The 20,337-nt window shown below is 46.8% G+C and overlaps 1 protein-coding gene across 1 annotated transcript; it reads right to left on the bottom strand.

Moving 5' to 3' along the window:
* Positions 1-16: 16 nt before the first annotated feature.
* On the bottom strand, positions 17-18,002 carry Sfxn4 (sideroflexin 4). Its single transcript, XM_015498317.2, has 14 exons — positions 17,580-18,002; positions 16,194-16,259; positions 14,416-14,490; positions 14,005-14,031; positions 13,864-13,918; positions 12,572-12,597; positions 11,466-11,519; positions 11,327-11,383; positions 11,107-11,172; positions 10,052-10,130; positions 9,114-9,229; positions 5,697-5,782; positions 4,476-4,593; positions 17-1,766 (listed from the first exon to the last, which is right to left on the bottom strand). The coding sequence occupies exons 1-14, from the start codon at positions 17,616-17,618 to the stop codon at positions 1,689-1,691; spliced, it is 942 nt and encodes a 313-aa protein (XP_015353803.1). The 5' UTR covers positions 17,619-18,002; the 3' UTR covers positions 17-1,688.
* Positions 18,003-20,337: the final 2,335 nt, after the last annotated feature.

The raw sequence follows: 20,337 nt of genomic DNA on the forward strand, positions 1-20,337 counted from the left end.
ACCCACCTCTTTTTTCCCATCTTGATCTCTACCTTTAATTTAAAGTAAGCCTGTGGCCAGACTGAGCCATCTAGTAGGTAATTTTTACTGGTTTTGTTCTATAGCCTTCTGTAAAACTCCTTTTTACTAAGTTTGGAAATAACTGTTATTCTAACCAAGGGAAAAGTGAGTCACAGAAACATTCTTTGGTGGTCTGGGTAGGGCATTTGGAGACATTGCTCCAATACCCAAGTGTGTGGACACCTCTGTGCCACGCCCTGGGCTATATCCCGGGGCTACCCTGATAGCAACAGTCCCTGCTCTGCAGGCACATGAAGTCTTACTGGGGGGAATAGGATCAGCCAACAGGTTGTACTTCATTGTGGCCAGACTTAAATCCCACATAGGAAACATGGGGCACTATGGGAGCACCAGGCAGGGACACAGAATTCAGCACTGTGAATTCTGGAGGCCTCCTGGAGGCAGCAACTGTCCAAGCCCAGAGCAGAGGGAAGAGCTTATGTGAAGGCTCAGAGGAGACCAGAGCCCATGGAGGAACAATGATGAGAGGGAATGGCGAGAGATGAGTAAGGCAGAAGCTCCTGTGGGGCATGGCAAGGCATGGACTTGACACACTGGGTAGCTTCTCAGGCATGGTTTAGAAAAGCAGGCTGTGCATGGACTGGCTGGAGCTGGGCAGCAGATGAGGAGCACCAGCAGGGGGGACTGCTGCACTGAGCTTAGCTGGCAGCAGAGATCATGAAGTGCTCTGGACTCTTGACTAGATGGGCCAATCTGCTGACCAGGAGGGAGGGGAAGGGGGTTAAGGCCACCAGGGCTCCTGTCCACACAGCCAGTGTGAGGAGTCCATGGGCATCCCAAGAGCCAGGTGCAGCAGGCAGCTGGCTAAGAGCCTCAGGACCAGGACTGTCAGAGGGCCCAGCATGGTGGCAGTGAGGCCTTTGGGTGGCACTGGTGAGAATAGTCTCGGCAGAATGGAAGCTGGGCTGACGCAGTGCGCACTGACTGTGGATGGACTTTTGCTTTTTTAATGAGGCAGTTTAAATGCTCCTGGGGAGGAGCCAGCAGAGAGGGAGGCTGAGGCCAGAGGGGACTGCAGAGGCCGTAGTGCAAGGCCCTGAGGTCCAAAGGGAGGAGCCCAGAACCTAGGGACAGGTAACCTTACATGGACAGGCTGGGTGTGAGTGGAGGAGGTTTGCTAATTGGGCACCAACCAGGAGGTCACTGCTGGCCAACATCCTTGGTTTTCCGTGGAAGGAGGCAGAGAGCCTCCTGTCAGTGTGCAGCGGGTACAGCACAGTGGGCAGCATGGCAGGACTTGCAGGTTGTCCAGGATGGAGTGAGCCCAGGAGGGAAACAGGGCTGCTTGCGCTTATCTGGAGATGAGATGTCATTTTAATGCCCACATCCTGGGCCAGGTGCACCCTTCATTGTACTGTTTCAATATTCAACTTTAGACAAAGTTCATTAGTAGTTGCACAGTCCTCTCACAGGCTGCTGCTGATCAGCAGCCTCACGTGGGGCGTTGGTCAGGACACACTCCTATCACTTCTTCCACCAGCCTCAAAGTCCCTAGAAGCCATCCTGCTTCTAGGGGTTCCCAGGGACGTTCGGCAGGGTTTTCTGAACTAAAACCTGGAGGGCAGGGAGGTCTTCAAGCAGGAGCCAGAATCACTTATAACTGGCGCCTACACCCCTCTGTTATAGAACAGTTCTGTTTCTTCTGTCAAAGCCTGAATTTCCTCTTCAAGTTTACTGTACTTTATCTGAAAAACAAAGTTAAATCCTCAATATTTACACTCATGACTTCTGCTTTAGAAATCAAGTTTTTAAAAAGCATTTTCTGAGAGTAACCATTTCACTCAGTCCATCTCTTTCAGTGATATCTAACGATAGCAAAAAGGATCACCTAACTTCTTAAAAACTTGTTAATGGAACATTTCAGTTGTAAACAAATGTAGACGGGGTGCAGTGGTGCAGGCTGTAATCCCAGTAGCTTGGGAAGCTGAGGCAGAAGGATCACAAGTTCAAAGCCAGTCTCAGCAATTTAATGAGGCCCTAAGCAACTTAGTGAAAGCCTGTCTCAAAAAATGAAAAGGGGGGTTGGGGTTGTGGCTCAGTGGTAGAGCACTTGCCTAGCATGTGTGAGGCCCTGTTAATCCTCAGCACCACGTAAATAGAAATAAATAAAATAAAGGTATTGTGCCATCTATAACAAAGTATTTTTTTAAAAAATGAGGGGTTGTAGCTCAGCAGTAGAGTGCTTGCCTAGCATGTACAAGGTCATGGATTTGGTCCTCAGTACCACATGAAAATAAATAAATAAATAAAATAAAGTTATTATGTCCAACTACAACTGAAAAATAAATATTAAAAAGAAAAGAAAAGGGCTAGGAAAGTGGCTCAGTGGTTAAACATCTCTGGTACGATAAAACAACCAACCAAAAAATGTAGAAAGAATATAATGGTCCTTCATGTGCTTATCACTCAGCAACAACCATTCACAAGCTGCTGGTCTTTCTTCCTTGAGCACCTCCCACACCCAGAAATGGGAGCTTTTTGTTGTTGATATTGTTGTTGGGGGCACGGTTACCAGGGGCACTTAACCTCTGAGTCACATCCCCAGCCCTTTTTGTTTTTTATTTTGAAATAGGATCTCACAAAGTTGCTAAGCCTGGCGTTGAACTTACCATCCTCCTTCCTCAGCCTCCTGGGTTGCTAGGATCACAGGTGTGCACAACCATGCCTGGATTTTCTTGAGTATTTTGAGGGAATTCTCAGATGTACCATTTTACTTATAAATACTTCAGTATGAAATTTCAAATGATTAAAAAACTTTTCCATGTAGTTATAGAACTATTGTCTATTATCACACCTAACAAAATGAACAGCTATCCCTTCACACCATCCAATACCCATCTCTAGGCCCATGAGACTATAGGTGGTAGCCAGCAAAGCTCTGGAGGGACAAACTCCCTGGCCAGTTCTAGAAGGCAATGCAGCCTCTGGCCTTCCTGAGATGCCCTGGGCGCTGAACCCCTCCCATCCTTGGGCTTCTGTGAATGCAGTTGGTCACCCAAGATGGGACAGGGAGGTAAGGATCCCCAATAGCCCAGGACAGGCATTAGATACCTCCATACCCACTCAGCAACAACCATTCACAAGCTGCTGGTCTTACTTCCTTGAGCACCTCTCACACCCAGAAAAGGGAGCTTTTTGTTGTTGATATTGTTGGGGGCAGGTATTTTCAAGGTCCAGCAGATCTTGGTGCTTGGGGCCACACCTGGAGATGGACTCCACTTCCTGCCTCTGGTCTCTTGAGATTTCCACACTCAACCCACTATCCTTCCTGAAAATACCCGTGAGAGACTATTACCTGTCCCCCAATGTCTGTTCTCTTCTTCCCCAGCAGCAGAATTTTAAATAGGTACAGAATAAATATATAAAGAACAACCCTTTTCTGAGACACTATTTCTATTACCTTGGACTCTCTTCAATAGATAAGGAAACAGAAAATTGACCAAGATAATGGAAAAGCTGGGAATTTGAATCCAAGTAGTCATTACAAATTAAATTACAATATATTATAAACTGTCTCTAGAACTGTGCTATCACAGTAGCCACTAGCTACATGTGAGCACATAAGTTAAAATTAAATCTAATATTCTTGGGCAGAGGATGTTGCCTGGGGGTAGAACACTTCCCTAGCATGTGTGGAGCCCTAGATTCTGTCCCCAGCACTACAAAATTAATTAATTAATCAGAGTAATAAAATTCAGTCCCTTAGTCACACTAGCCACATTTCAAGTGCTCGGAAGACACATGTGTCTAGTGGTCATCACATTGGTGTAGACAGGGACTGTGTCCACTACTGCAGAAGTTGTGATGGATGGGGAAGTGCTGTGAAATATGGAGAATTTAAAAATTCTTTAATACCTTTTAGAGTTTTTTTTTTTTAATATTCCAGAAAACTATTTATGATATACTGTTAAGAAAAACAGAATCCTTGGGGCTGGGGATGTGGCTCAAGCGGTAGCGCGCTCCCCTGGCATGGGTGCGGCCCGGGTTCGATCCTCAGCACCACATACAAACAAAGATGTTGTGTCCGCCAAAAACTAAAATGTAAATAAAATATTAAAAAAGAAAAGAAAAATAGAATCCAGGGCTACTGTTGTGGCTCAGTAGTAGACGGCTTGCCTAGCACATGTGAGGCACTGGGTTTGATCCTCAGCACCACATAATAAATAAATAAACAAAATAAAGCCACTATGTCCATCTAAAACTAAAAATATTTTTAAAAAAGACAGAATTCAAAACGACAAGATATTTGGGAAATGGAATTATGTCTAAATATTATTTTGTTTTATACTTTGATAAAGTTTGTATTTAAAAAATAATAATTTATATTACTCTCATGATCATGAAATAAAAATCCCATTTTCCCTCTGAGAAGAAATCAGAGACAGGGGACTTACCTGTCCAATTTGTGGAAACATACTGAAAGACACGGGCACCATCACCCCCATCACCAGGAGAGTACAGGACAGTTTTAGGGTCCATAAGGATTGTGGATTTTGCAGGAAAAACTGGGTTCTAGAAGACACCAGGTAAAGCTCACAAATTTTACTAAATATTTTGGGGCTGGCCTACTCTCATGGTGGCTAATCCCGCCTCCTATGTAGCTGCAATCCCAGGCCTTGGTTACCAGGCGGTGAAGCAGCCACACTGGCAGCTCAACATGCAGCAGCACTAGGAGATGAGTGCTCCTGCCCTTGCTCATCCGACCCCAGAGCCTGGGAGGTCTGTGTGGTCACCAACCCCTCCACAGAAATGAGGAAACAGAAGCACTGGTTTTTGTTCAGGTAAAGCAACCTGCCCCAAGCCCTACAGCACAAAAGGTCAGACTCCAGAACCTCCATTGGTCCAGACAAGGATGTGACACTGACCTTGACCTTGGGAGAGTGTAAGACAGTATAACACGCATAGAACCCCAGCACAATGGTCTGAGATCAGGGTCTGATGGAGGCTGTACCCTCCTGCCTCAGCCTCCAGGTCTCTGGGATTATAGGAATGTGCCACCATGCCTGGCTCTCAAGCTCATTTAAAACCTGCTCAGTTGGGGCAGAGGGGAGCTTGAGCAAAGTTCATAGCACATCAGAGCTGGGCAAACCTGCAAATCATCCAAATCTATCATTCTAGAAGTAAAGGAATGTGGCTCAGAGAGTCCTCTGACATGCCCAAGGACACAGAGCAGACTCAGGGCAGGGCCTGGGCTAGCTTCCAGGATTGCTGCAATGTGCATCTCTGGATTTCCACACCTCCCCTGATCAATCATCTTAACTCTGAGAGGTGCTTAGCAGGAAGTTCACTGAAGCCCCCTCCTCCCACTCTCCCTCTAGTCTGAGTATCAGAGAAGTTTTATAAGGGGTTTGACCTTCAAAATGTTATTTCTACTTGGGGAGATGAATGTCCCTCTTACCTTGTTTCTTTTTGGTACCAGGAATTGAACCCAGGGATACTTAACCACTGAGCCACATCCCAGCCTTTTTTATTTTTTATTTTGAGACAGGGTCTCACTAAATTGCTTGGGGCCTCGCTAAGTTGCTAAGGCTGGCTTTGAACTTGGGATCCTCCTGCCTCAGCCCCCTGAGCTGCTGAGATTACAGGCATGTGCCACTGTGCCCAGCCCCTCTTACCTTTTAAAAAAGTAGGTGAAGACTTCAGGAATAAAAGCCGAGGTCCCAAACAGCACTGCCCTGGAGACTGCTGTTTCTCTAATGGCCTGATAAAGACGCAAAGAGAACAGCTCAGGACACCGAGTGAAATGAAAGGTCTTGTGACAGAGATGAGCCAACACAACTCCCTTTCCCACCCAGAAAAAGAAGGCACTGGAAATAAGTGAGTGACACTTTCACTGTCCTCTCCAGGCCAGGCGCAGCAGAACGGCAGAGATGGCGCCAGGAGGAGTAAAAGAGGATTTACCTCCCCAAACCCACAAATATGTCCATCAGGCCACAAAACCACCAAAATGAGCTCCCACCACGTAGGAACCAAGGCAGCTTCCAGACAAAGCCTCAGAACCAGATGGCAGCCTCGCTGGAGGAAACCTTGGATCTGCCCCTTCTGTCCATGGTGTATTTTCCTCTCAACCCAGGTCTCTGCCTCATAGCCTGGACCTGGACCTGCTCCCCAGGGGTTCCTCCCTACCCATGGGGATGTCAGCAGAAGCCCAGCTGAGTATGCTGCTACAGCACCGCCCCTCTCAAGACCAAATGTCAGGACCCAGCCCTCACCTGTGGGATATAAAGTGTTCTACAGGACCAGGGGGCAGCTCAGTGGTAGAGGCTTGCCAACATGCATGTGACCCTGGCTTTCACGCCCAGAACAATGGGGAAAATTTTTTTTTAAACTATCATCTTTTTTTCTCTACTGTATCTTGCTCCATGTGTTAAATATTAAACATTAAATTCCATATATTAAGTCAGGTGCAGTGGTGCACGCCTGTAATCCCAGCAACCCAGGAGGCTGAGGCAGGAGGCTCACAAGTTCAAGGTCAGTCCCAGCAATTTTAGAGAGATCCTAAGCAACTTAGCAAGACCCTGTCTCAAAATTTAAAAAATAAATAAAAAAGGCTGGGGATGTCTCCCAGTGGTTAAGCACTCATGGGTTCAATCCCTGGTACAAAAAAAAAAAAAAAAAAAAAAAAATTCCATATGTTAAACACTTAATGGTATAATTGTATGGATTATAAGCACAAGACCATGAATTCTTGAGTGCAATTTTAGGGACTCTGAAGAGAATATCTGACTATAAAATGGTTCTTCACATGTTAACTTTATTTATTTTTTTGGTACCAGGGATTGAACCCAGGGGAGCTTTGCCACTGAGCTGCATTAGCCCTCATTATTTTTTAAAATGGCTGGTCTCAAACCTGTGATCCTCCTGCCTCAGCCTCCTGAGTCAGGACTATGTTGTTGTGCCTAGCTTTCACATGTTAACTTCAGAGCCAGCCCCTGAGCAGACAAGCAGCACTCTCCTGTGCTCAAGAACAGGCAAGGGCTGGGGACATGGCTCAGTGGAAGGACACTTGTTTAGCATGTGTGAGGCCCTGGCTTCCACCCCTAGTACCACCAAAAAAACGTACAGGCACACCTTTCCCACCTTCCCTGCGCCCCTTCCTCCCCTTGCTGTTTTCCATGACTTGGCTACAACCTACCTTCCCAGGCTCCTCTCCTGGGGCCTGCGGCCTGCCCTCTGCTCATACCACCACCCACAGACCGTACCAACACACACCCACACTGGGCTCCAGGCGTCCCTGGGCAGGGATGGCCCTTCCCCACCCAAGATCAGAAGGCGCTGAGAGGGTCATTTTTAAAATAAGTTTCAAGAACATGAAGTAAAATCCTTTGGCTTCAGGAAAAGAACAGGGGCTGCTGAGCATCGCGTTTCCACGCTGGTGGGCAAGATGCCTCTGTCCACCTGTCCTGTGTGCAAAACAGAAGGACATTCCAAACAAGATGCCCATCATGGGTAGACTCACCCCTGTTTGCAAGTGAGTAGCTTACAAGGCCAGCGGGGGAACAACTGGGACCGACCTCCTGAAATCTGACCCCAGGTGCCTTATTACAATCAGATATTGCTGGTTACACAGTTTCTGAAATTTTAGCCAAACAAAATAAGCCTTTCAGTGACAGGGAAACACAGAAGACTGCTTACGCTTACGCACAGTGGCAGACACTATTCTTAAGAAATGAAATTTCTGCTGGTGAGACAGACTCAGTGTCTGTCAGGCCTGAGCTCCCTGCCCTTGGGAGCCTGGGTGGGTTCTCCTGGAAGCAGAGGTTCTCACTGATAAGGACTTGGGTCTCCAGAGCCCAGCAGTGCCAGGCAAGCAGAAGAGCTAGGCGGCCATGTGCTGATTACCACTGGCTCTCGCTCTTCAGCTGTATGAATGGCTCAAGGCAATACCACCACCTGGAAGTTAAAACTGAGTGGAAAATCAAGCATGCACAAGGCCCTAGGGTCAATTCCCAGTATTGCAAAAAAAAAAAAAAAAACAGAAAAAAAATCTATATGCATATTTATACATACATGTAATGTATTTATACGTATTTAAGCACACATATACATACATCTGTGTATATAAACATGCATATGTATATGTATAAATATGGGCATATATGTATATGTGTGTATATAATTTTAAAAGTCCCTATCCAAAATGAAACTACCATAGACCATTCTAGTTTCTTATAAATGAAACACACATGGAGGCTACTTGCTGAGTTGAACAAAAGAATAAACTAATGTTGGGCTGGGGATGTGGCTCAAGCAGTAGCGCGCTCGCCTGGCATGCGTGCGGCCCGGGTTCGATCCTCAGCACCACATACAAACAAAGATGTTGTGTCCGCCGAGAACTAAAATAAATTAAAAAAAAAAAAAAAAAAATCTTTAAAAAAAAAAAAAAGAATAAACTAATGTTAAAAATGATTAATAATTGAGGACATTTAAATGAGTTTGACTTCAGAGGACTGGATTTCTTTCCCAGGTCCATCCTTGACAACACACTGGTCTCTACAGATGAAGATGTTAGAGAAATCTGCTGTGAGGTAGACAGAGAGCAGGAGGGCAGGGCAGGCTGGGAGTGGGTGGTCTCCAAGAGGGCCCCAGGCAGCACACGCTGGAAGGATGGATACTAAACGGAAGAAGGAGGCCTCACCCTAGATCATACGATGCCCCCCATGATGGTCAGACTTATGGACCAGCTTGGCAAAAGTACCCAGTTATTGAACCAAACATTAACCAAGCTGCTGATGTGGGGTGTTTTGCTATGGGATATGTTCACATCTACAATCTGTTGACACAAGGGAGAAGACCCTACTCCATAATGTGGATGACCGTTAAAGACCTTAAGGACAAAAACTGGTTTCCCAAAGAAGAAACTGCCTCAAGACGGAAGCACTGTCTAAACCAGCGTGCCATCTTCTAAACTTTAGGGTGTAAAATGCAGAGACTCTTGGTGGCATGAGGTGGGGGATGGGAACAAGAAAAGAGGAAACAGAAAATCCAACTCTGCCCAAAGGGCCAGCAGCTGAGCTCCAAAGCCCCCGTACCTTTCTCCCAGCTCTTCTGGAACGTCCTATGACATTGCCATCCTTGTCCATGACCTCAATCCCTCGGACAGGCTCCAAACTCCGAGAAGCAAAAACATTCATTCCACTGACTTGTGCTGTGGATGTTAGGAAAAGAACATGAAACCAAAGGAAGAGTTTCAGCCCAGAAAAAGGACATCTTTAAAGGGCTGTGTCCATTTCAGGCCCTTCTTGGACAGTCGCTTTCTTCCTGACCCTCAAATGGTCACCTCCCACAGGCCCAGCCAACCACTTAGGCTTTTGTAACATAATTTTCCCAATGATGTCATTCTGCCAACTCTTCAAACTGCTTTGATTCCCAAACCCAAATGTGGAACATGAACTAGTGAACTTGCAGGCTGGTGAACACAAAATATTCAGTGAATACCTCTGCCACCCCCTCTGGAGTCTGATCGCTAGGTTGGAATTCCTATACTAGTGCTTGCTTGCTGTGTGACCCTCAGCAAGTGACTTAATCTCCCTGTGCCTCAGTATCTTCACCTGTAAGTGGGAAGAATATTTCCTACCCATAAGTTGCTATCAGGATTAAGTGAAGAGGTGGAAATAGAGGGTTTGTGCAGATAGTCTTTAGAACGTGGTACGTGGGGGCTGAGGGTCAGCTCCATGGTAGAGTACTCGCCTAGCATGCATGTGGCTCTAGGTTTGATCCCTAGAACTGAAGAAAAAAAAATGTATTTGTGTTTCCAGGCTTGTGTTTGTCCTCTGAATTAAAAGGGTATCTACAGAGAAAGTGCCATCTCTCAAACCACAGACCCCATCTGGGCTTGAGGCCCTGGTTGCAGATGGTGGGGGCCATCAGTCTCAATGTGGCCAAGGGGGCCAGGGTCTCTGGAGACAGAGGAAAACTCAGAGCCCACAACAACAAGCAGAACTGCATGTGCCCAGCGCTTATAACTCACCAAGAAAGACAATCGGTAAGGCTCTTTTGATCCAAGGGTTATCCAGATGATACTTCATTTGTACCAAATGTGGAATTAACTAGAAAGAGAGAAAGATCCTATTGCACGGAAACAAAAAAATCAGCCAAACACACCTAAAAGCAAAGCTAAAACACTGACCTAGTCCCAGGGCAGATGGTGGCCAGTGAGCACATGCATTTTTTTTTTTTTTCTTTTAATGGTGCTGGGGACTGCACCCAGGGCCTTGCATGTGCTAGGTAAGTGCTCTACCACTGAGCTACACTCCCAGCATTTTCACTTGTTTGAATTCTTGCGACACTGAGGTGTTATCCTTGTTCATTCCAGGAGTAGGTGAGGGCTTGCTTAGCTTATATACTTCGTCCAGAGTCAGAGAGCTGCGAAGGGCTTGAGCCAGGATGGGAATTCAGGCTTGTCTGACTCTAGTCCACATTTTTAACCATTTCAGTGTCTGGGCATTCAAAGCAACACATAACTTGAACAAGACATCTGTGCAGCATAAGTTAATTTTTAAAAAGATAATAGTACTAAGTACAGTCATCCCTCAGTATCCATAGGGGATTAGTTCCAAGACTCACCCGGGATGTCAAAATCAGAGGCTTCTCCAGTCCCTTATATAAAATGACATATTATTTGCATATAACCTATCCCTATCCTCCCATAAACATACTCTAAATCATCTCCGGATTTCTTATAATGCCTAATACAAGGTAAATGTGATGTAAATAACTATTATACTGCATTGTTTAAGGAATAATGACAAGAAGAAAAAAAGCATTTGTATATGTTCAGTTCAGACACATTTTTTTTTAAAATACTTTCAATCCACAGTTGGTTGAATCCATAGGTATGAACCCAAAGGGCACACTGGGCATGCCTAGAAATTCAGGGTCCTGATTTTGAGGTGACAGGCCCACAGTCACTTTCCTATTCACACTTCCCAAGTCGTTTAGGTTAGAATATAAATTTATAATCAGAATAAAGCTTTTTTGATTCTGAGGAATAAAAAAGATTTAACAGGTTATAAAAATACCTACCCCAAAGAAGGTCGAAGAAGCAATTACTCCTGCTCCTAATAATATTTTTGCTGGTAGACTGTGACTCTTAGGGAAAAGAGAAGTACATAGTTAGCAAATGCACAGTTTTGCCCAGCAAGAATAACTTAAGAAACCCAAACCACACACACAGACAAAAGAAAAAAACCCTCCAAAAGAAATAACCTCAAATCACATCCCTTCTGGGTTTCAGGACACTCACGTAACTTGCGTTTCCGTTGACCATGGTGAACCCTGTGGTGTAGGCATATAAGGAAACCTGCAGAATGAAAGGCAAGCGGGCCTCAGCCTGGTTTCAAGCACAACAGAACCCAATACCGGGAGACAGGAGGAGCTACTACCTGGGGTAAAATCATGGACTTCATCCCTTTTGCTGGCATCATTGACAAAAATACCTTGAAGAAGAAAATGGAGCAGAGTCGCACGTGTCTGGAGGAGGCAGAGCTGGCAGCAGCACAGGACTTCCCAAGGGAGCCGCAGCACTGCGCCCCCCAGCAGGAGGGTGGCAGATGCATGACTGCCAGTGGACAAGCCCGGATGGGCGAGCGAGCACCCAGCAGGCCCTGAACCAAAGGCTCCGAGGACACTGGGAGCTCCTGCAGGTCCACGTACTTGCCAAGGGAGGCAAACAGGGGGCAGGTGTGGCGCAGTGACCACCCAGGGACGTGACAAAGAGCACCTCCCAGTGGGAGGACATTCCTGGAAGGGAGTTCAGTGTCCCAGCTGAGAAGCCCTTTGGGGGTGGTGGGGGGACTTGGGGAAAAAAGGTGCTATTAGTTTAGACCTGAATGTTTCCCAGAGGGGCTGTAACTGTGTGTGTTAAAGGCTTGGTGACACTAGGAGGTTGTGGCATGAAGAGGTGGGCCTGGCGTGAGGTCTTTGTGTGACTGGGGGCATGACCTCAGAGAGGACTGTGGGACCCCAGTCTCTTCTTTTTCTCTTTTGCTCACAGTGCCACGAGGTGAGCAGTCCTGCTCCCCCCACACTTCCACAGTGGTGTGCTGCCCCAGGCCCAGGAGCAACGTGGCAACTAATCATGGCCCAAGACCTTCAAAGCCAAAGTACATCTTTTCTTTTCATAAGCTGACTATCTCAGGTATTTGTTCTAGTGACGGAGAGCTGACTGACACAGGAGGTAACAGACAATCACAGGAAGCCTGTGACTAGTTGCACATCTTAACTCACGGGCCTCTTCTATGGTGCTTTGTATAGTAAGAGACCAGAAAAAGGACACCCTGGTGACATGGGCCTTTGAGAAGCCTGAGGCCTCACTGGTAAGTGGGGTGGGGGTTGCAGATATAGGAACAGCAACAAAGGCCACAGGTGGGGTCCACGGCCATCATGTTTCAGGAAGGCCCAGACAAGGATCCAGCGCTGGGAGACGTGGCCAAGGTCAAGAGACAGTTCACATCCTCCCAAACCTTATAGTGAATGATGGCTTACTCACCGTGGGCACCGTCAAAGGCAGGAAAGCTGGCAGAGAAGAGCAGAGCATCAGTGACCATGGCTGCTAAGGCAGAGGTGGCCTCCAGGGTGCCGCTCCCTAAGGCCCTTCTCCAGCCTCCCCAGGGCTCAGGCCTCAGGGAACGATTTATACCCCCCATCCCACAATAAAAATAACAACCATGTGCACATGGCAGAAAGTTAAAACAGCACAGTACAGAAAGACCTAAGCAGAGGGCTGCCACCAGCCCTCCCAGGCCCTCTCCCTGAAGGCCAGCGGTGTACACACTTATCACCTTGCAGGTGAAGTCTGGGATGGTCTCTCAGGATGTCCACAAAGCCCCGCTTACAGATGGCCTTACCGTCCACACAGGGTGACTATGCACTACCTGATGCTAAGTTTTCCCCTCTTAATGCTTTTTTTTTTGGTACTGGGGATTAAACCCAGGATACTTAACTGCCGAGCCACATCCCCAGCCCTTTTTATTTTTTGAGACAGAGTCTCACTAAATTGCTGAGGGCCTTGCTATATTGCTGAGGCTGGCTTATAAGTAGTCCTTACAAGAGGCCAGCTCTGATCCAGCTTTGACAAGCTGCATCCTGGCTTGCTCCCGGGGCCTGAGGATGCAGGGTGAGATTTACCCACAGGCCTGGTACTTGTTCCAAAAGCCCAGATCTTTCCACAGGACTGAATCAGCTCTGGGTCCTGAGCCTGCTCTTCACTGTCAACACCAGACCTTTCAAATATTCTTTTGAAGCTGTGGCTTCCAGAATTTCCACAGAAATCCCTTTAGGGAAAAAGTAGAATAAAATAGAGCATGCACTCAGGCAAGGTGGCACAGGCTATAATCCCAGAGACTCAGGAGACTGAGGCAGGAGGATTCTAAGTTCCCCTCAGAGGGGACTGTGGGACCCCAGTCTCTTCTTTTCTCTTTTGCTCACAGCTACCACGAGGTGAGCAGTCCTGCTCCACAGGACTCACAATTTAGCAAGACCCTGTCTCAAAAAATAAAAGGGATGTAGCTTGAGCAGTCGAGTGGGTTCAATCCCCAGTACCACAAAAAATAAAATAAATAAATAAAGCAGGCAGGGTTTTCTGCAAATCATATCTTCCCAACACACTTCTTCTTCTTTTAGTTTTAGATAGACACAATATCTTTATTTTTATTTATTTATTTTTTTCAATGTGGTGCTGAGGATCGAACCCAGGGTCTCACATGTTCCAGGCAAGTGCTCTATCAATGAGCTACAACTCCAGCCCTTCCCAACCCACTTCTGAAATGAGAACCAGCTCACCTGCAGGTCGGAAAAGAATGGGTATCAGCCTGCTGCTGTCAGGATGCACGGCTGACTTCAAAGGGACAGATGCAAAGGTTAGTTGGAGGTTTAGTTTTGTGATTTTAGGAGACTAAAAACTAGAAAGGAGCTGAAACTTACGAGGCTTCTTTTCCAAGCATTTTTAATCTAAAAAGAAAAAAAAAAACAAGCAATAGCCTTTTTTTTTCATACTGGAGATTGACCCAGAGGTGTTTTAGCATTAAGTTGTATCCTCAGTCCTTTTAATTTTATTTAGAGACAGGGTCTTGCTAAGTTGCTGAGGCTGGCCTTGAACTTATAATTCTCCTGCCTCAGCCTCCAGAGACACTGGGATTGTAACATGCCCAGTTCTATGTGGTTTATGAAATGGAATTCTAACTAAATTTAATAAACTAACCCAGTTTTGCAAGGCTGATCCCTAGGTAGTATGTACAGTGACAAGACTGATGGCCAAAATGCCACCTGATTTCACACCATGCACAATGGAACCACCTAAAGGCAACTGGGCACAGCTGAGCACATGGGACATACCCTCTGGTCATCCACGTCGAATCTGTATGCATCTTCACTGGTAAACAGCAGTTGCCTTGATTTTTCTATTTTTTCCTGTAATCAAGTACCAAGAAATCAGTCATCTCAATACTGTTCAGATTTTTACTCACCAGCACAAGCGGAGCAGTCATCAGTATTTTAGCTGCACACCTGATTTCAGTGTGCAGACTGAGGCTCTCTACCCTGAAATTTTCCATTAGGATGGTCCCACATGTCACTCAGATTTAAACCTTCGGCCCCGCTGGTGCGGCCAATTTCCCAGCTTGTTGACATTAACTACCTTCCTGGTTGCACAAATTAGAACACTGGCAGTCCCTCCTGTCTTACCTGCCACAGGTCTAATCAGTTCAATTCCCTGAACTTTTCTTAATCTGAGAAAGAAAATCAAATACAAAGGACAATATAATCTTAGTGTGACTGCCTACTCTAATCCCCTTAGAAGTAGTAACTGTGAAATATTCGGTTATATTTGCTTTCATTTTATTTTTCAAAACCAATTATTCCCTGCTATCACTACCACTACCCCCACCAGCCCCATCTCATCCCTCCCCATCCTATCAGAGGAAACCACCATTATGAGTTCAGGTTCAGGTATACCTTTCCAGTCCCTATTTTTATACTTACATATACACGAACACATGTATCCATTAACAAATAGATAGCATATACTTTCTGCATCTTGCTTTTTCCACGAAACTTTGGACATCATGTTTTGTTTTGTTTTGTTTTGTGTGTATGTGTGTGTATGTGCATGTATCTAGTCAAACCCAAGGCCTTGTACCTACCAGATAAGCACTCAACCAATGAGCTACATCCTCAGGCCTCAGTGTTTCACTTAAGTGGAAACTTAGAATATATACAATGTTAAATGGAAAAACATAGGGCTGGGGGTGTGGCTCAGTGGTAAAGTGTTTGCCTAGCATGTGCAAGGCCTTGGGTTTGATCCCCAGCACCAAAAAAAGACACACACACACACACACACACACACAGAAGTAACAAGTTCATCACTTTAAATGGCTATTGGGCGTGACCCTGCAAGGATATGCTACATTATCTATTTTCGTGCTGATGGGCACTCAGGTAGTTTCTGGCTTTTATAATAAAACTGTAAGAAACATCTTGAGCATGAATATGCAAGTCTCCCTTAGTGTCATACCCTGAAGGGTTATTATTGGTGACAGGGCATCTCCTCTTCATGCCCAGTGACGCTGGTTCAAACCCTCATCTTTCATTGGGATGACGAGCCATCCTCAGAACGGCCTTGCCCTCATACTGATCCTTCTGGCTGTCACCACACAGAGACCAAACCCTCATACTTGGCCTCAGAGGACAAATGCCAACCCTGCTCAATTCAGTCACACACAAAGTCCTGCAAGATCCTCTTCTTGCATCAAAGGCCTGGTGCTATCTGGCCTTCTGCCCTGGGCTTTGCTGACGGCCCCTTGCTGACAGTTCTGCCCCACTGGCTCCCACGCCAGCCTTCTCTCACCTACCCAGACACAGCGGCCTGTTCCCTTGGGGCCTCGGTCAAGGCTGCTGACTGGCTCTGGCTGCCTGTCCTGCTACACAGAAAGATAGTCTTGATTCTTTCTGACTTTCTGACCCCAGATGCAGGTGTGCTAGTCCCTGCTAACCAGATGTATGCTTATGTTTATCACTCTTTCACTCTAACAAGCCCATTTGAAAGGAATAAAACACACACACACACAATCTTCAAATTCAAAATAAATTCACCATCTCTGAAAACAAGAACTTACAATTGAAGTGATCAAGTTTGTAGGATCTAATAATTCTGTCCACTGAAGAAGCCTCTGAACAAAAGACTGAAGGAGAAAAGACCAGAAGGGTTAACAGAAAAACAGACATATGGATGCAGTAACAGTGAACAACTTCTTTTCTTTTTAACTTATTATGGCCTTGTCTTGTGTTCTGCCTTTTAGAGGAATCACCTCCTGGAGTCCTCATAACATGCCCATTTTAGAGGTAAGGAAGCTGAGGCTTAGAAGAGCTCCTGGATGGAGTCCAGGCCACACAGCCAGGATCAGGCAGCAGTCTGTGACTGACCACTCAGGATCAAGCTGCCATCGAGTGTTAACATCCCAGACTCTGCAATCAAACACACCTGCGTTCACGTCCCATATATGACCTCAGAGGAACAACCTAGAAGGTCTCAAAATCTCTTTCCTGGCCCTCTGGTTTCTGTAAGGCTTATTAGCCCCAATAGTAAAGAACAGATAGACACTCCAGTAAAGCCTTGGTCAGTGCAGCTCAGATCACATGCAGAGAAGAGGCTCCCAACCAGGCCCCAGACTTTGCAGGGGTTCAGCCTTTAAGTCCTGGCTCTACCCAGAGAACTGCAATTCCTGGTCCTCTCTCAAATTCTTCACCCAAAATAAAGCTAGGCCCTACTTTTAAGTCAAGGCTGCAAGGAATGCCTGGGGCCCCACTGTCCAGCTTGCCCTGTGTGTTATGGAGCATGGGAATGGGGTAAGTGTTGGGATAGACTTAGGTATAGCAAACACACCTAGCTTTTAAGAACTGTACCAAAAATGAGTCTAATAACAACGGGAGGCTGAGACAAGAGGATCGCAAGTTCAAAGACAGCCTCAGCAGTAGCGACGGCTAAGCAACTCAGTGAGACCTTGTCTCTAAATAAAATTCAAAATAGGGCTGGGGATGTGACTCAGCGACTGAGTGCCCCTGGGTTCAATTCCTGGTACCCAAAAAAAAAGTTTTTTAGATTACATGTTGAAATGCTATTTCGCATCTGTTGGGGGTTAAATAATACATTATTAAAACTGGTTTCACCTGTTTCTTTGTACTTTTTAAATGAGACTTCTGGAAAATTTTTAAGTACCTCTGTGGCTCAGGTCACATTTCTATCAGCCCTGGAACTTCCTGTGCAGGGACGACCTGGGGTCTCACTGAGTGGCTGGCCTATCTAGGGTGGGAGGCCAGGAACTCCTGAACAGACCTGTATCTCCCCAAACTGCTACTGGGCAACTCAGGCCGCACACACCAGTAGGACCAGGCTGGGGGGGNCAGGGCAGCCACGTGGGCCGCCAAGGTCGCCAGGGCCAGGTGGCTTCCACGCGGCGCGCGGCGTGCCCTCCCCGCCCCCAGCCGCGCGGGCCCGGGCGTACTCGGCGTTCCGCGATCCAGAAGCGCACGTTGGGCTCCATGCGTCTGGCGGCGCTGGCCTCGCGCTTCCTCCTCTTGCTGGGACCTACGTAGGGCTGGAGTGGCCGTCGCCGCCAGGCCGGGCGCGGAGGAGGAGCTGGGCAGCGTGCCCCGCCCACACCCGCGCGCGCGCCGCTCCTTGTCACCACGCGCACGCGCCCCGGCTCCGCGCCGGGTTCTAAAGAGCCGGCTACTCCCGCGGGCAAAGTCCGCTGACCCCGCTCCGCACCTTAGTGGATCCTACCAGGCCGGGTCACACCGGGAATCTCAGTACTTGTTGAGAAGACCCTAGCAGCCTTGCGGGGGGCCGTCCACAACCTCGCCCTCCGCTCCTGCCGCGCCTTCCACCGTGCGCCCGAGCTTTTGGACATTACCCGCGAAAATCCCTTCAGTTGCCCTTAATGTCCGGTGCGCACTTGGTGGGTACCGTCTGAGCGAGCTACCTAATTTGCAAAGCCCAGTGAAAATGAAAGCGACGCACTCCTTAGTCAACATTCACAATTGCAAAAGGGCAAAGGCGGAATATTAAACCGAGGGTAGAGACCCGCTGCCAGTCCCTGGCATCTGGCTCTGGGTTCATTGTTTTCCAGCGTTTGGCCAAATCTACTTCTTCTGTTGAATGTCTTCCCTCCTCTGTCCCATCCCTGTCCTCCATCATCAGGGTGGGTGGAGAGTGAGTGCACTTGAGTTCATGGAAGCCACCAGTGTGTGTGTTCAGAGGGCCTCCGAAGTCCTGGGCTAGGGGACCCTGCACAACACTTAGCTGTTCAAGTTAATGTCCCCTGGTCTGTATTCTCATCTAAAATGAGGATAACCCATTGTTCCAATTTTATGGGTTTGTTGAAGATAAAGGGAATAAAACCTGTAAATGACCCCACAGCGTCGGATCCAGTGCAAACGCTCAATATTGGCAATGAATACAGCCGCCTAGTTCTACCCCGTGGCCTTTCCACCCCCGTGGCCTTTCCACCCGGGAGGGGAGTCCAGCTCAGGACTTTCTTCAGGTCTATGTGACTTCACTCGTATTTGGTATTTGCTCAGCTCATCTGACTCATGTTCTAAAGTCTTGAGCAGTTCTCTTCTGGGAACCCTCCCCTGACCTCTCTGCTGGGTAAGGTGTGCCCTCTTCAGTGTTCCTTCCCATACACCCACTGTGCCAGGTGCCAGTGTTACAGCAGCTGCATGGTCCTTGTTGGCTCTACCCTTAAGGTGTCACAAATCCAATGCAGCTGGCCTCTCTGCTTCCCCACCTTGGAGCCCTACAGTTCAGTTTTTTTTTTTTTTTGTACCAGGTACTCAGGGATTGAACCTAGGGGCACTTAACCACCACACCACATCCCTAGCTCTTTTTAGAGACAGGGTCTTGCTAAATTTCTCAGGACCTCACATAGTTGCTGAGGCTGGCTTTGAATTTGTGAACCTCTTGCTAAAGCCTCCTGGGTCCCTGGGATTACAGGCATGCCCTCAGTCTATGTATTTTTTTTTTTTAAGACTTTTTTTAGTTGTAGTTGGACACAATACCTTTATTTTATTTATTTTTATGTGGTGTTGAGGATTGAACCCAGGGACTAGAGCCACAACCCCAGCCACTCAGGTTGTCAATTTTTTTCCCCAAAAAACCTTTCAGATAAATGTTCCCTGTTCTACAACAGATTCCAAAGTCCTTATCTTGCCCAAGAGGCACTCTGTGAGGCCCTATTGCCATTCTCACTATTCATGCTCCACCTCTGTCTTCCTAGCAAGTCTTCTTCCACTCCAAGCTCACCCTTGCCTCAGTTCTCTTTCCATGCCCTCTGCCAGGAAAACCCTTATTCCCCCACCACCCTCATTTTCCTTTTTCCTCTCATTTGACTCTCATAAAAACCCTGAGATAGGCACAACTATTGTCCTCATTTTTAGATTAGAAAACTGAATCTTTATAGTGGCATACTCTGACAACCCTACCTAGAACCCTACAACTCTGCTCCAGACCCTTGCCTCACCCTACTTTCCTTCCTAATACTCTGTATTTCTATTGTTTATTGTGCTTTCCCTCTGGATTGAGTGCATAAAGTGGTTTTTTTTGTTGTTGTTGTTGTTTTTAGTTGTCAATGGACCCTTGTTTTGCTTATCTGTATGTGGTGCTAAGAATCCAACCCAGTGCCTCTCACATGCCAGCAAGCCCCTACCACTGAGCTATAATCCCAGCCCAGGCAGGGTCTTTTTTATTCATTCTTAGGCTTCCATAGCAGTGCCTAGCACATGGTGGCCACTGAAACAATGTTTCCATATCTGTCTTGCACCTAAATGAGTTCCCTGCAAGTGGCTCCTGTGGTAAATGCCCAATGATTATTTGTTGATATGTAATCAGAGGAGGAGGAGTAGAGCCCAGAATAAGCTGACCCAACAGCTGATGTTAAAGATGCAAATATTGTGCTGGGAGGCTGAGGTAGGAGGATCCCAAGTTCAAAGCCAGCCTCAGCAACTTAGTGTGACCCTGTCTCAAAAAATAAAAACACGGGTTGGGTTTGTGGCTCAGAGGTTCAGTGCTCTCCTAGCATGCATGAGGCACTGGGTTTGACCCTCAGCACCACATGAAATATAATAAAGATATTGGGTCCACCTATAATTTAAAAATATATTAAAAAAATAAAAATAAACACACGGGCTGAGGATGTGGCTAAGTTGTTAAACAGCCTTGCATTCAATCTCTAGTACCAAAAAAAAAAAAAAAAAAAAATG

Source organism: Marmota marmota, unplaced genomic scaffold (genome assembly GCF_001458135.2).
Source record: "Marmota marmota marmota unplaced genomic scaffold, marMar, whole genome shotgun sequence".
NCBI lineage: Eukaryota > Metazoa > Chordata > Mammalia > Rodentia > Sciuridae > Marmota > Marmota marmota.